The following is a 15,647-nucleotide window of genomic DNA, read 5'->3' on the forward strand; positions in this document are numbered from 1 at the left end:
GGACCAAAAGTAAAGTATTTTTTTTTCTTTCTTTTCTCCAGCAAGCAGTGTAGCGTGACGCTCGGCCAATAAAAGCAAATGAAAATGGAATGTGATTAAGACGTAGTCATCAACTATAATCTGGCCGCTGCGAAGCAGCAAGACTGCGGGGGGAGGCTGCGGTAGGCAGGCAGAGAGGGAACACACTGGTGCGTCGTGGGCCCCATCGGTTGACCAGATATTGCTGTGCGTCGGTGCGTGACAGGCCCTCGCCAGCAGCGTCTTTCTGCCATGAGAGTGACAGCAGTGATGATGTCATCAAAACGAGCCCTGCAAGAATTTGCTGGAAGAAGATGCCTTGCTCCAGGGCCAGTTGGCAATTTAGGGAGCAGCGGAGCATGGCAGTCTGACTACGGGCATCGTATAATTCTTAGAAACATGGCAGAAGGGACATGGTTTAAGTTAACACCAAAAAAAAGGAGCAAATATGGCTTTAGTTTGGCTTAATAATGAAACACACAAATGGTGTTCTGTACCTTCTGGCTGGCAATGTGTTTTTTGTTTTCTTCCTTGACACAGCTCAGTGGGTTGCTCCTGAATTTTAATCTGAGATAAGAAAGTGCACTCTATAAAAGCAACTTAATAGGGAATAAATAAATGAGCACTCTCCTTAAAAGCGGCATTTTCTTTATTTCTTTGCAGTTTTTTGTTTTGTATAGTCCTACATAAGCAATACAGACTGTGCAGACGTGGAGGCAGGTGCTTACCTCAGAACTTCTATTTGTTGCATCTATTTGTTTTAAAGATGTTCATTTATATTTATTTGAGAATTTTTGTAACTATTTGTTAATTTAATTAGTCGTGGCTGATCTCAAAACATGTGTGGGTGAGCATTTTGTTAGTAGGCCTCAGGCTAGTAAGCCTATAGGCTAAAACCCAATGTTTTTTGCTCCATTTTAGTAACAACACTGCCATCAAGTGGCATTAATGTTATATAACAGATGGTTCTCTCTCTATGTATATGTTGTGTTTATATGAGTGTTTCAACTAAGGGGAGATCTGATTTTTCTGAATTTTCAACGTGAAAAATGTATGAATGTAAATGAATGTAAAATTAATATAGGCCAATGCCTTATATTTGTAATTGTTTACAACATATTGACCACTGTGCCTATATATGTAATATTTCCATACACTGGAATGGGGTTTGTGGTAGTCCAAACGGAAGTTCCAAACCGAGCAGAGAAACCGCTTCATGTGTTAGCAAATTCACAGTTGAAGTGGACTGACTGTAGTACTTCCAAACAAAGAACAATCAAGAAGACAACAATAAAGAGCGCGCTACTTGTTGATTAGCGCTGACCAGGGCAAGCTGTTTATATTCTGCTCTGCCTCTGCATATATTGCACCCAGCTGGTGTCTGAGCTTGAGCACCACCTGGTGACCAAACCCAACTTTTTTTTTAGCTTTTTAAAAATAAATAATACTTCTATGATGTTGTTGTTGACGCTGCTGAATACAAGCCTGGTTGCTATGGTAGTTACACATAATCACGTACAGGTGATACGGTCTGGCTCTTCTGTAGGCCTGAAGCTCTTAGGAAGGAACCATCAAGCTCTTGAATAGGCTTGCATTGCTGAAATGATTTAGCCAACAACGAAATAGTGCGAGAACGAGTTGGTGGGGGCCCAAGGGTACTTAAAAGCACATGTGAGGTTCAAAGAGAAGTGTGATTTCCTGTGGAGTCGTTTCTTAAATAATGAATCTCCTCTTAAGACATCAGCTAGAAAGTGGGTGTGTATTGAAGGTTTCCTGCCTCATCAAAGTCATTAGCTTGTAAATTAGTTCCATTTTATTTTTTTCAAAATCAACATTTTCACTATAGAGAATTCAAAGTATTTTGCATTCTCATTGTGCATAAATTTCGATTCCCAATCCAATTTTGATTCCAATTTAATAATTAACCACCCGGTGTGCCTTATCATCCTGTAATATTAAATACAGTATATATAAATTGCACAGAGATTTCACACAACATTAAACACATCACAGTCAATTTTAGAGTTCTAAGTCAACAAATTGTTATGACTATTTTTAATACATTTCTTGGATTATATTATTTTGTTAAAATAATAATAATAACACCCTGATTGTCTGTGTTTTCCTTTTTCTGATAACTTTATCCGATACGCTCAGCTAGTCGGGCATTAACACTGCCATGGTCAGTGGTTTGATTCCCTCTTCATTAATTTGTCTTATCTGATACAATAACACAAAAGTACACAAACAGATTCTTTTTTTGAAGCCCATATTTTTTAAGTTTATTTCACTTTTTCGATATACTCTTCGATATACACCCAAATTTCATAATCTTTTGAAATTCATTTTGAGGATACATTTTTTTATATAACTTTTTAGATGATATTCTCTGATAAAAAAAAAAAGTTGCAATCATGACATTTTTTACTTTTTGGGATGAATTATACATTCATATTATTGTTGTTTTAAGGATTCTTATTATGACAGATATTTAATGCTTATAGCTCAGCCCCTGATTGTACACAAGCCTAAATTCCCTGCAAATTCGAAGTAATTTCTGTTAGCCAATCAGATCGATGGAAAGATAATTTTATTCTAGCCGATCTGAACCCTCGAAAAATTAATCAGGCTTTGTCTGTTTGACTCTTCACTTTATTTGTTTTCCAACCATATTACCGTTTTTAAATGGTGTGCATGTGTACAATTGTTGGCTCCATTTAGTTTTTTTGAACTCTTTGACACTTATTAAAACATATTTTCAACCTCCCTTTGCACTACAGCACTCACCACATTTTCTGCAGGAAATGCATTCTCCAGTTCGAAAACATTATTCTATGTATCCCAAGTCAGCTCGAGAAGGTGCCAGGAACTGGAGACATATCTTGCCCATAGCGGACAAGTGTAGCACATTTTGTGTCAATAAATAAATCGATGGCGTCACAGTGGCAATGACAAAAGGTGCTCAAGTAAGGCGATAGGCACCACTTCACCTACAGGGGGCGCCAAATCACACACGAACTGTGTGATTACCGTAAAACCATGAACTGGAGTTACTCGACACGACTTATCTAATAAACTCATGAACCCCGACTTGGGGGCAATTCACCATCAGGTATGACATTTTTTAAAAGTGATCGGGATAATTTTTATTAAGATAACGACTTACAATGTGTTAATAATGCCTCATGAACACTAGTTTTGTTGTAAGTATAGCTGCACTTGCTCATTTATTAAGTTGTTGGAAAATCTTGGGACTTCTGCAATTTTACATGTGGCATTTCGACCTAGTTTCATATGAAAACTTGAAATATTCAGTTATTTTACATAGTTCCTGATTAAATTAAGTGCCCAAGATCCACAACCTGGTCACGATGGCAGTACTATGGAGGTATACATATACTCTATGCCAGTGGTTCTCAACTGATCTGGCCTTGGGACCCACATTTTTCATGGTCATTATGTCGCGACCCATTTTTATTAAAACCTAGCAAATTTATTTCTCTAAAACAATCACACATACACAATTGTAATCACAAATATAATCTTCAAGTTGGCTTAGTAAACGGATTGTTTTTACTCAACAAGAAGTGTTCAGTGAAGCTTTTTAGATAGTTGGGGATGTGCTTTTTTCCTGTCTCCTGTGCTTTGTTTCAAAGTCTGGGGTGATGGTTGACAGAGCTACTCTCAGATCATGTTCAGCGTCCAACCTGTTCCTCTGCTTGGACTTGAGCTGGACCAAAGTTGAGAAGCCACTTTCGCAGAGATAGGTAGTGCTGAACTTAGTAATTAAAGTGATATATAGGCCGACACATAGGAATCATAAGTCAAAACGGGCTACATTTGGCTGAATTATAAAAGGTATAAGTGGTCATTTGAAGAGCCGTTTGGGAGCCGAAAGAGCCGGCTCTTGTTGGTGAGCTGATCCAAATTATCCGGCTCACTAAAAATAACCTAAAATGTCATCTCTAATCAGATGGCCTAATCACTGGTAATATTTTTAGCTATTTTATTTTTTCTCCTACACTCCGCGACCCATTCAAAATGAGTCTGCGACCCACTTTTGGGTCGCGACCCACCAGTTGAGAAACGCTGCTCTATGCCACTCCTCACTGGGTTTAAATGGGAATTATTGGACATGTGTTATGTCATGTAAACCTCTAGATGTCCCCATAACACCATGCTCTACAAAGCACTGCCTCTGTGGTCGCTTTGTCACTTTGAAATCCAATCTCTCTCTCTCTCTCTCTCTCTCTCTCTCTCTCTCTCTCTCTCTCTCTCTCTCTCTCTCTCTCTCTCTCTCCCATATCATTAACGATGTATAGAGATTCGGAGACTTTAACTGGGAATCCCTTATTAACGAATGATGAGCAATAGTAACATTATGTATTAAGTTGGAATTTGAAGCAAAGTGAGAGAGGAGTAGACGGCTGACTGAGCAAGCATTGGGAAACCTGATGAGATTAGATCTGGGATGTTGCCAGATGGCTAGGTGTAACTGTTCTGTCTCCATGACAACGGACATTAACGTGGATGAAATGGTGACGTAAACAAAAAACATGTCTAATTTCACTGATACATTCGAACTGAGAGACAATAAGGCAAAAAATAGATGTTGCTAAGATGTTATGGCAAAAGATTATAACAGAAAGAACTGATCCTGAATCAGTTATTGATTTGGGAAGGTGTAGGAAGTGAAAGACGAATTAAGCCTCAATTAAACAGCAACGCAGTTTGTCAGCAATACATAGATAGTCTGCACAATGCAGTCTTTGTGAGAAAGTTTTAAAATTAAATAAATAAATTAAGAAATCAGAAATGAAGTATGATAAGATGGAAGTATGATATGATTGGCGACCTAGCACTCATTATAAAATACCGCTAGTCACTGAACAGTTAGTTGTTCATAATGCCCTTTATGGTTTCCACAACCTGTCCTATTCTTGCCATCTATTCACGTCCATTGGCTTCAAGACCTTTTTCTCCCTCTTTATCCATCCGGTCATTATAATGTCTAAGGCTCTGTTCTTAGGCTTTTACTAGTGAGACTCTTACACAGACACAGAATGGAGAGAGACAGAAACATACAAGGGAGAGATCTTATTCGCCAAGAACCTGCAATTACTTTTTCACATGTGAAAATCAATGTCCTTCTTGCACTATATGTTAGTGCAAGAAGGACCTTCTTGCACCCCCACCCCCCCCCCCCTCCCATCCCAGAGGCCAGGAAACAAATATGTACTTCTTCATATAAACCATCTCACAGTAAAAATACATGTCTTGTGTGAGTGGTCGTGTTAATGGGTAGATCAATTGGAGAGGAGAAGATGGCAGTGAAAAGACCAATTACAGGGAAAAAAACAATTTGTTCTCCTGGAATTAGACAAAGGAAGTAGACTGAAATGGCAGCCCTCATGATGCCTACAGAGGATCTCAGTGGTCATATCACTACAGACAATTGTGGTCCTTTTCCTTATTTTCCTTCTTGTTCGCAAAATAACAATGCATGCCAAACTTTTGTAAAGATTAGCTATTCATTGGAAGGGATTAAGACGAGGATTACATTTTTGAATGAAGAATAATGTATTCAACAGTGTTACAGAAACAGCTTTAATGCTGTCTTTAGAGATTACTTCTTGAAACGGTCAGGAACACTGGGAAAATAATTTATTTGACTAAATATAACCTGCTTAATTGGAACAAAGCTTTGAAAGTTAACTCTCGTGATCTCCTGCTGTTCACAAATTATGGCTAAACACCCAAATTTCAAAGGAAGTCATCCATGTGGAATGTAATTGGCACACTGGCATTTCATTTCAGTTTTTCTCTTTATTTTTCTGTTTATTCATTTATCAGTGTCTTGGTCAGGATATCCATTTGCTTATTTTTGATTAAAATATATAGTTGTTTACTGAACAAGTTTATTGAGATTGTGTTTCCATAACCAACATGAATGTTCTTTGCTGAAGTCAAAATCAAGATAAATCACAAGTCCCATAAAAGTGAATGTTTTATTTGAAAGAATTGTGAGTCGTTGAATCATGCATCAGTGGTGGAGGGGAAATGCTTTTCTGTCTGCTCTAAAATACATCATGACAGCTAAATTGAAGGTTTCATCAGAATACATAGCAGCTCATATGTATGGTGGCATTTGATGTGCTTTCATGCCAAAAATATTTTTTATGATTCGCATAAATGCACAGTCACAGAGGTATACGATTTCATCCCTCTGATGCTTTCCAGGAAAATATACATATAAAGTATGATATGAGAAATTGATGGGAATATCTTCTCTTATTAGAGACCTAGAGAAAAATTGCTCTCTGCCAATTGTTCCTTATCTCCTAATTGCCTTTTCACTTGTGTCTCAACATTCGATGCCTGGGATTCTGCTCCATCAAAGACGTATATATATATTTATATATTTGATATATATATAGATGAGCAAAGTAAAGGGTAGACTGCAGGCTTCAGAATCAGAATCAGAATTACTTTTATTACATCTTATTATACAAGTCCACAAGAGTACAATTATTATGCAAGTAAATAACTCTGCAACGCTTTTCAGTTTTTGGCAATGCAGTTCCCATACCAGGCTGTGATGCATCCTTCTAAGATGCTCTCTGTTGTGCCTCGGAAGTAGGCCCCCAGGATCTTGGGCCCCAAACCAAACTTTTACAGTCGCCTGAGGAGAAATAGGCGGGAGTCTTTGGAGATGTGGACCCCCAGGAACTTGATGCTGTCTAGCCTCTCAGCACCAGACCCATTGAGGCTTGGATTCGGGTTTGAACCCTGAATCTTATAGCTGGGAGTCCAGGGTATGTACCATGTACACATAAATAAACTTCCCTTGCCTCGCCTGAGATGTTTATAGGTTAAGAATGGGTCTTCAGATGGATGGCAGGACTCCAGAAGAGTCATGATAAGCATGGTTATTATAAGTCGGCTTCAGGCACTACAAGTGCTGAGCGTGTAACCTCGTAGGAGCTATGAGGACTTAGCTATTATTCCATCTTTTACTGCCCTATCAGTTACCATAAGAAGAACCATGAGAGACACAGAAATGGTGAAGCAGCAATCACCTTATATAATAACCTATCATCTCTGTAATATCATGATATAATTCCGAGAAGTAAAGGTATATTGGCACTGAAGTCACAATGTGATACTGTCTGCACGAAGCTTGGATGATGCAGAGCAAAATTCTATGGACAAGTTTCCGAGTAGAAATCAGTCTTTTTCAGCCATAGGGGCCCACAGAGGTACCCAGGGAAGCAGACAAATCTCGCAAAATCTCGCTCATGCTTCATTTGCTCCGCAGATAAGGTCTGGCTCCCCCACCATACAAAATAATTTCTGCCCGCTACGAAATAGACTGATCAATCACAACCGTTTATCTAATATGAGGCGGGCTAAATACGATGATGGTGCAGAAGCACACCACAGAGGCATTTTTTAACAACAACAAAGACGGCTGTCGCTGATGTAGATAGGTCGGTCATTTCAGCTATCGTGTCAGTATCAAACAAACTGGATGGTATATTTTCCCGAAAAGAAGAACAAACGACTTTAACACACTTAAAGCTTTTGTTGGGAAGAAAGTTGTATTTTTCAGTTACGACATGCTGCGTAACCCGTTTCGTTGCGATGATTGGTTGTAGGCCTATCCAATTGCGTCCAGAGGCCTTTTGGTCTGTGGAAATCGAAAAATGATGTGCCAGACTTATTGCAGACTGCCATTCGTCTTGGGATGCATGGCTACCACAGGCCTCAACCCCCCAATTGTCTTTAATAGACCTCACATGTCCAGTGAGATTTTGTTACAGAAGTCTTTCAAACACTGACTAGAACCTAACATTTGAAAATCTTCAAGCAGTTCACCAAAGTGATTTTCACAATGGGATTTACACAAAAAGATTGTTTGAAGATTTTATGATAATATCCAGGCTGATATGTATGATATGGGTGTGTTTGATTAAAGTGGTAAAAAGGGTTAGGGTTAGGTAAAAATTAAGTCTTAAGGTTCCAAATTAAAATCAACCCAACATGTCTCCCTTGATGTAGTTGCAACAAGAAAATGAGACCAGAGAAAAATTTAAATGTTGGATATGATTAAACGTGGCTGCATTAAATACTACAGACTAAAGCCACTATTCGCAAATACAGTTTCTCACTATTACGGAGTAGGAACATATCATACCTTTAGACTATATCTTGCTTTCTTTTTACCAATAAAATAATCACTTTTTGTTCTTGTCCAGTGCCCAGCGTTCGGTGTCACAACCCCCTATCTGTATCCACGTGTGAGTGAGCCACAAGGGTAATGACAGTGCCCTGTCAGTGCATTGACACTGCCCATGAATGGCTGTTAATGGGTGGCTGCATTTTGCATAAAGTGGTCAATGTTTATGAGAAATCTGCAGCATAATACATGGTGGGAATATGCAGTTTGCTAGCAATGTGGTGGCCATGTAATGCATATCATTCAAAGCAATCATCTCCTTGATATGTTGAATGTGTTTTGTAGACCATGCATTTATACGCGATTTGTCAGGGCTTTGTGTGACATCCTTCCTCATAACTGCTTCTCTCCATGTCCGACGACGCAAATGGTCAAGGACCAAGCAGCTCTGACAACTAAATAGAGTAGAAGAGTTGATGGTATTATTGCTTGAATGGATAAAATATTTTTATAAATTGCTTTATTTTTTAGTGTGTTTATTTAGTTACTGAATGTTGAATCAAGGTTGAATCACTGGGTTATAATTGATTCAAGTCTGACATTATAATTGGCTTCCTTTCCAACAGAGGCTGCCCAAATGTTGTCATCATTTCAGCATCCCACCTGAAAGGAAAGAGCATACAAATAATATTCTTCATCAATAAAATGAAACAGCCCTTAAACATTCACTTTAATCAGCACTACACAGGGTCACAGTGGAAGTATATTATGAAATCTATAGTTAAGAAACAATGTGCCAAGAAAGAATAGGCTACTGCAAAAAGCTGTTAAAGTACGAAGGAGAAGATTACTTTCATATTTGAAGCACAGCAACACCTAAGCAAATATATATTATTTTCTACTGCAGTAAGAATTCTTAATCAAGTACTTTTATGTAGATAACTAGGGTGGAAAACAATGCTGAAGTTGAGTCGTTTTTTTAAAGCAGGGAGATATAGTCTATAGGCCTACATACAGCAACACGTGTTATGACTTCATTCATATCGTTCTTGACTTTGCATGTATGTCCACAAGTTTCACACTTTTTGGATGGGTGTAATATTATTTGGTTTCGGTGTTATATTAACTGAAAATAGTTGTTCATGTGCTCATTAATTTGTACTTTTTCCTTTTATCCTTTAAAATGTTTTATTAAACTTTTATTATAACTGATATGTAACTGCTGAAGCCGTATTATATGTGTGGCATAAATTAACAACCCTGCACCACCTTCATATCTGCCTTAATGACCCTCAAACATGCAATGTGGTACCGCATTCTAATATACTGCATGGTTGTTCACCTCTACTTTACTTTTGCTGGAAAATAAAACCTTCTGATCTCTTTCCTGATGAAGTGGAGTGAGAGTGGGAGTTTAGATACTGTACACAGCACAGATATATTCAAATAGCCCTGCTTATCACTACTACAAACGTTTAACACATTTATATAAAAACAACCTTTTTCAAGCTTCAATAACAGCAAGACATTCTCTCAGGAGAAGATCAATATTGGCTTTCATCACAATGGCAAAGCAAAGTAAACAACACAGCCTCAAAACCAAGTGCACTCTGTGAACTGTAATATGTCTAACATCATTTAAATAAATTACACATTTAGTTTCCACATATATGTATCTCTCCCTCTCTCACTCCCTTTGTCTCTCTCTCTCTCTCTCTCTCTCTCACTCACGCCATCCTAACGTCGGACGTCGACATCCAAAACATTTCCTGTCCACTTTTGCTCCCAGAGTGGCTATCGAGTGCCACTGTTTCCAAACACAGACTTTCTTTGTGAAAACAAAAAATTACAGATTTCGAAAGACATAGCACTAATGAAGAGGGCCCTCAAGGACCATCAGGGACCATTACCAGACAGGGCCCCTTAGTATCAATGAGCAGCACTAATGTAGAACAATGTAACTTGAAGCGACCTCCTCTGTTGTTTGTCACTTACCCTGTTATCCCCATGCATTGTTATGAAACATTCATAGTCATCATGTGGTCTGTCCCTTGGCATTGCCATGACATTTTTGCCCAATGGAAATCTATTGTTTGCTCGGCATTGTCTAGGAAGGTCAATATTTCCCATGTCAACTCCTGGAGTCCATTGTCAACACGTGTTTTTATTCATGGTTTTTGATTTGCCGATGGTGTGTTCTGAAGTCCCGGTGACCTTCTCACAGTAAAGGCTTGTGAATTGTCTGTTCTTTCTTGTGGACCTGGCAAACTAAAAATGGTGATGGAGTAAGCTAAGCTACTTTAATAAAGATAAAGAAGTAAATAAAAAAAAAAATGTTTCCCCTGGCATACGGACGTTGCACTTAAGTCATGTTTTACCGATGCTAACAAATCTCCCACGCAGACAGGCCAGAGTGGTATTTCAGACGTTGGTGCAGTTAGTGGAGGGGGGCGTGTCCACCTTGCTGCGTATCTCCTTGACGTCGTTCAGCGGCGAGTCACTGGTGCCGATCTGGCACTTGAACACCTGCTTGTAAGCCTTCCGGAAGTTCTCAGACAGGAAGGCGTAGATGACGGGGTTGACGGAGGAGTTGCTGTAGGCCAGGCAGTGGGCGGCCACCCGCAGCACGAAGGAGGCCTGATTCAGGGGGAAAGTGCCAAACTCCACCCACAGATGAACCACATGATGGGGCAGCCAGGACAGACAGAACACCACCACCACCACCAGCACCGTCTGGGCGGTCTGCAAGAGGAGGAGATCGGAGAGGACAGGACGGGGATGAATAGGGAGTTAGGTTTGTATCCATTTTGGATGAGGACTGTGTTGTGTTAAACACCCCAAGGGTAGCTGACCTTCAAACTCCATCGGTAAAAATACAATTCTTACTTTAGTGAACATTTCCCTTTTTGTGTGTGTGTGTGTGTGCGCGCGTGTATGTGTCTGTATGTGTTAGTGTGGGTGTGAGAATGAGAGAGTGTGTGCGTGTGTATGCGCGTGTGTGTGTATGTATGTATGTGTGTTTGTGTGTGTGTGTGTTTGTGTGTGTGTGTGTGTGTGTGTGTGTGAGAGTGAGAGAGTGTGTGTGTAAGTGTGTGTGTGAGTGTGTTTGTGTGTGTATGTGAGAGTGTGTGCATTTGTGTGTGTGTTAGTGTGGGTGTGTGTGTGTGGGTGTGAGAGCTAGAGAGTGTGTGTACGTGTGTATGTGTATATGTGTGTGTGTGTGTGTGTGGGGGGGGGGGGGAGTAAAACATAGAAATGTCAAGAAAAACAAAATGTTGAGCAAGTCAATCCAGGACACACACATGTATGCGTACACAGGCGGGAGTACTGAGCATGGAATTCTACGTCCAATTGGGGGTATACAGCTTTTTATAAGTGTAGCAATGATTTATATTGGCATCCGTAGCAAAACTTTCTTACATTTAACCTAGTCTGACCCCCCTGAGACAGGCTACCATTATCTACAAGTATAGCAGAGCTAGCGGGGGAATTAAGAAATGTGTTCTCGGCCCCTGACTCCCTACCGCACTCTCCGTTGCCCCATTATTAAGTCACCGGGCTTGCCAATTTTCTAACTTTGCATTGTCAAAATGTGTTGACTGACAACTGAAAATTATCTTTGAGTGTCAGGACATTTTACCGAGAATAATCTAACCTTGTGGAGCCTTTTCCTTTGTCAAGATCAGCAGTGGCGGACTCAGGGGGGGGGGGGGGGGGCATGGTTGAAAAAGTGCCCTCAAGAGTGGCGAATACGATAGAAAGTGGCTTGGCTGCCCTTTAAATGTGAAAAAAATTATTGGGTGCCCTCTAGTGCCCCTTCATACAATTAACTACGATGATAAGCCCTCTAGATAAGAGGTTAGGGTTAGGGTAAGTTCGACAACGTGCCTCAATGAGTGTCCTCTTAATGCCCTTACAGTGCCTCCATGGTTGAAAAAGTGCCTTCTAGAGGGGTGAATACGAGAGGAAGTGCCTTATTGGCTGCCATGTGAAAAAAATGAATGGGTGCCCTCTGGTGCCCCTTAATACAATAAATTATGACGATGTGCCCTCTAGAGCAAGAATGTGCCCTTTTTATTTTTTCGCCCCTGCCCTTCAAACACTCTGAGGCCGCCACTGAAGATCAGTATGCAATGTGCAGTCATCTAATTTCAGGTAACCCGTGTGTTTGAATTACTGACATGCTAGGATTATAAAGGCGTTTTACATTGCTGATTATATTTCAATACTTTTTAGAGCCACATTTAAAAATAAAAGGCAAAAACGTAGTTTTATGACCCCATATGAGATAATCAATAATGGCTAAGCAGAAAAAATATTTTACAATCTTCCAACAGGAAAAAGTATCCATCTTATGAGGAATACACAAAACCTACTTTAAGAATCACGGACTTGGATTATCATTAGACCATTGGAAAACCATTTGCGTTTTACGGCCAGCTGACTCCTGAGATTGTGAAAGAAATCTCTAAAGCTTAATTATCTGCCGCTGCTGAGACCAAATTTGAGAAATTGTTGACTGCCCAATTAAATCCACTCTACTAGCCTGTTCCTCTTTTATCTTTACAACCATGGGCAATTTATGAGACTGACACAAGACAGCCTATAACCACGAATCAAAGATTCTGCCTCGAAAATGTTTTTCAGATGATTCTTTCTCACTTTTGCAGTTTGTTTCATTACAAATTACTTATGCCATATCTAATATGACATACCAGAATAAAGGTTGTCTTTGGAGAGGTGTCTCTGTAGCCCAGATGTGCTTTTGTGCCTGTTTCTGTGTGTGTGTGTGTGTGTGTGTGTGTGTGTGTGTGTGTGTGTGTGTGTGTGTGTGTGTGTGTGTGTGTGTGTGTGTGTGTGTGTGTGCGTGCGTGCGTGCGTGTGTGTGTGTGCGTTTGTGTATGTGACTTTGTGTGCATGCAGCAGGGTCAATATGAAGATGGACTAGCTCCATTGTGAGAGACCTTGGTCACTCAGCTGTCACTAACAGGGCATTACACAAAACTAGTGCAGCAGTGAACTGCCAATGGTCCTCTATATCTGCTCCATAGAATCTTATCTACTTGGGTTTACTTTGACTGCTTAATGTAGTACAGAATTTACTAATGAAGCATTTGATGAGTGATAAGAGACGTTGCGTGGAAACGTTAGTAGTTAGTACGATCATGTAGGGATGTTTGTGTGGATTGCTGCACAACAGCAATTGAGACGTTTTCAGCAATCGGACAAGCGGAATGGGGAAATAGTTCAGTCCAGTGAAAACACATGACAATCACCATTTTGGAAAATCATTTTAGAGGTTTTTACAGATTCTGTTTAAAATTCCGATCCTTGCATGTCAATCATTGCTTACAAAAAAACATACAGAGCAATCACTGAATTTCATGAACTAAAGATGTCCAATAACTTCCTGTTCCCCTGCTAACACGCTGACACTCTATGTTGCTTGACTTTGGAGGGATGAAAAATAACCATGAGCCATGAAATACCCTACCAGATAGGGTTAGGTATAAATTCTCACAGCCCATCCTTCAAGTCCAACATCACAGTGTCGGTCCATTGCAATGGCTCAGCATAGATTAATAGGTAATGTCTACAGCTCGGCAAAGACCCATTTCAATTCAGACAGATTTATATTTTCTGTATATGTGTGTGTGCGTGTGGGTGCACGTGCTATATGCTTGTACGTGTGAGGGAAAGAGAAAAAAAAGATATTGCAACATGGCACGTCCTGTGCTTGGGACACATATCATATCATAAGCATTATTACTTTCCAGCCAGAATTGGGTCCTGTTCAATTTTTTCCACGTTTTGTTCCAAAATCTGCACCAGTTTTTTGGCGATTTCATGAGGTGAGTAAATCACAGAAAGATAATAGTATATGTATAATTTGGGTTGTATTTATTTATTTCTTATGATTTATTTTCTATTATTATTATTGTTATTATTGTTATTATTATTATTATTATTATTATTATTATTATTATTATTATTATTATTATTATTATACAAACATTCTTATTTGCTCTAAACTATTTTCAGGGGGAAGGAAAGCAATCAAACCTTTTAAATAATGATGCTAAAATACTTTGACCATAATAATCTAAAATATAGTGATTCAGATTTATGTCACCATCTTACATGTCAAAAGTGAACTCACATCAGGCAACCTGCAAACACAATTCGTCGTGAGGTTGAACTTACGTACCTTTTTCTTCGATGCCTCTGACTTTTTGGACATGTTTCTTAGTTTTTTGTGCAAGTGGTTTAGCACCTGTAAGTATAGGAATATGTCAGAAATACGTTGAATTGTCATTTTGCCAATCAATCAATTTGCCACAGTGCGTGCGTACTTACCTTTGCGTAACAGAACGAAATGAGAAGCAGGGGCAACACGTAACCGAAAACGAAGGTGCACACAACATAGACTTTCTTCTGGTACGGATCCGGCCACCATTCCCAGCAAAAAGTGCGGTTCTCCTCTCGCTGGAATATGTTCTGATAATACATCACAGGGGCTGCCATGGTCAGAGATAACACCCATATCACCACCACTCCGAGGAGAGCATGCTTTGCCACTCGGATGGAGGAGGACTTTCTCGAATGCACAATAGCAATGTACCTGTCCACAGACATAGCGGATAGAGTGAAGATGCTGACCAGCATGGACACTGTGAAGAAATAGTGGATGAACTTGCAAATAAATGCGCCGAGCACCCAAGTTGGCATCATGTAAATGGTCGACTGGAAAGGAATACAAAACAACAAGTAGGACAGGTCTGCGATGCTGAGGTTCAGGATGAATATGTTGGTGGTGCTTCTGGGTTTCCCCGGCTTATTTCTGGCCAGCACGGTGATCACCATCGCGTTCCCCAGGACGCCAAGCGTAAAGATGATCCCGAACACCAAAAGCGTGATGAAATTATCCGTACCGATCCCGAATAAAAGTTTATTACTCTCTTCCTCCATCCAGCTCATGTTCCATTGCTCCTCAAAGCGCACGGGAAACTCGGACGTATTCATGTTTCAGTCAGTGTTGTTGAAGAGTGTTAACAGTGTTAGCACGTCTATTAAAGTACGGGCTGGGCATGAACGCACGACAAACGCACGTCTCCAAATCCTCCACATTCAGGTTTTTTCCACTTGATGCAGGGTTTCGCTGTTCGGAAAACTTCCGTGGCTTAAGTTTTAATTGAGATTAAACATTTACTATTGCTTGATAGGCCACTTTACGGGTAAAATAAAACTTATCAAGCCCAGAATGAGCAGACTCGACGAATCCTCATTGTCTTCCAGGCGGTGATCCGTGCGCACCTGATGCGCCTTCACCAGGAGACAGAATGGCTCAGAATTTATCACTGCTTCGACTTTCCTCCCCTCACTGGAGGGGCTGGGCTCCGAATGTAACGTCAGCCTATACCACTGCCGAACATGAAATGGGGGGCGATAA

General features: G+C 40.0%; 1 protein-coding gene across 1 annotated transcript; it reads right to left on the reverse strand.

Moving 5' to 3' along the window:
- Positions 1–10,618: 10,618 nt before the first annotated feature.
- LOC307087855 (galanin receptor type 1-like) lies at positions 10,619–15,220 on the reverse strand (the record flags this gene model as incomplete). The annotated part of the gene is made up of 3 exons (XM_079753526.1): positions 10,619–10,939; positions 14,406–14,471; positions 14,555–15,220. 3 exons carry the CDS (start codon positions 15,218–15,220, stop codon positions 10,619–10,621), a joined length of 1,053 nt encoding a protein of 350 aa, XP_079609652.1.
- Between the last annotated feature and the right edge of the window lie 427 nt (positions 15,221–15,647).

Source organism: Pollachius pollachius, assembly GCF_949987615.1.
Source record: "Pollachius pollachius genome assembly, chromosome: 1".
NCBI lineage: Eukaryota > Metazoa > Chordata > Actinopteri > Gadiformes > Gadidae > Pollachius > Pollachius pollachius.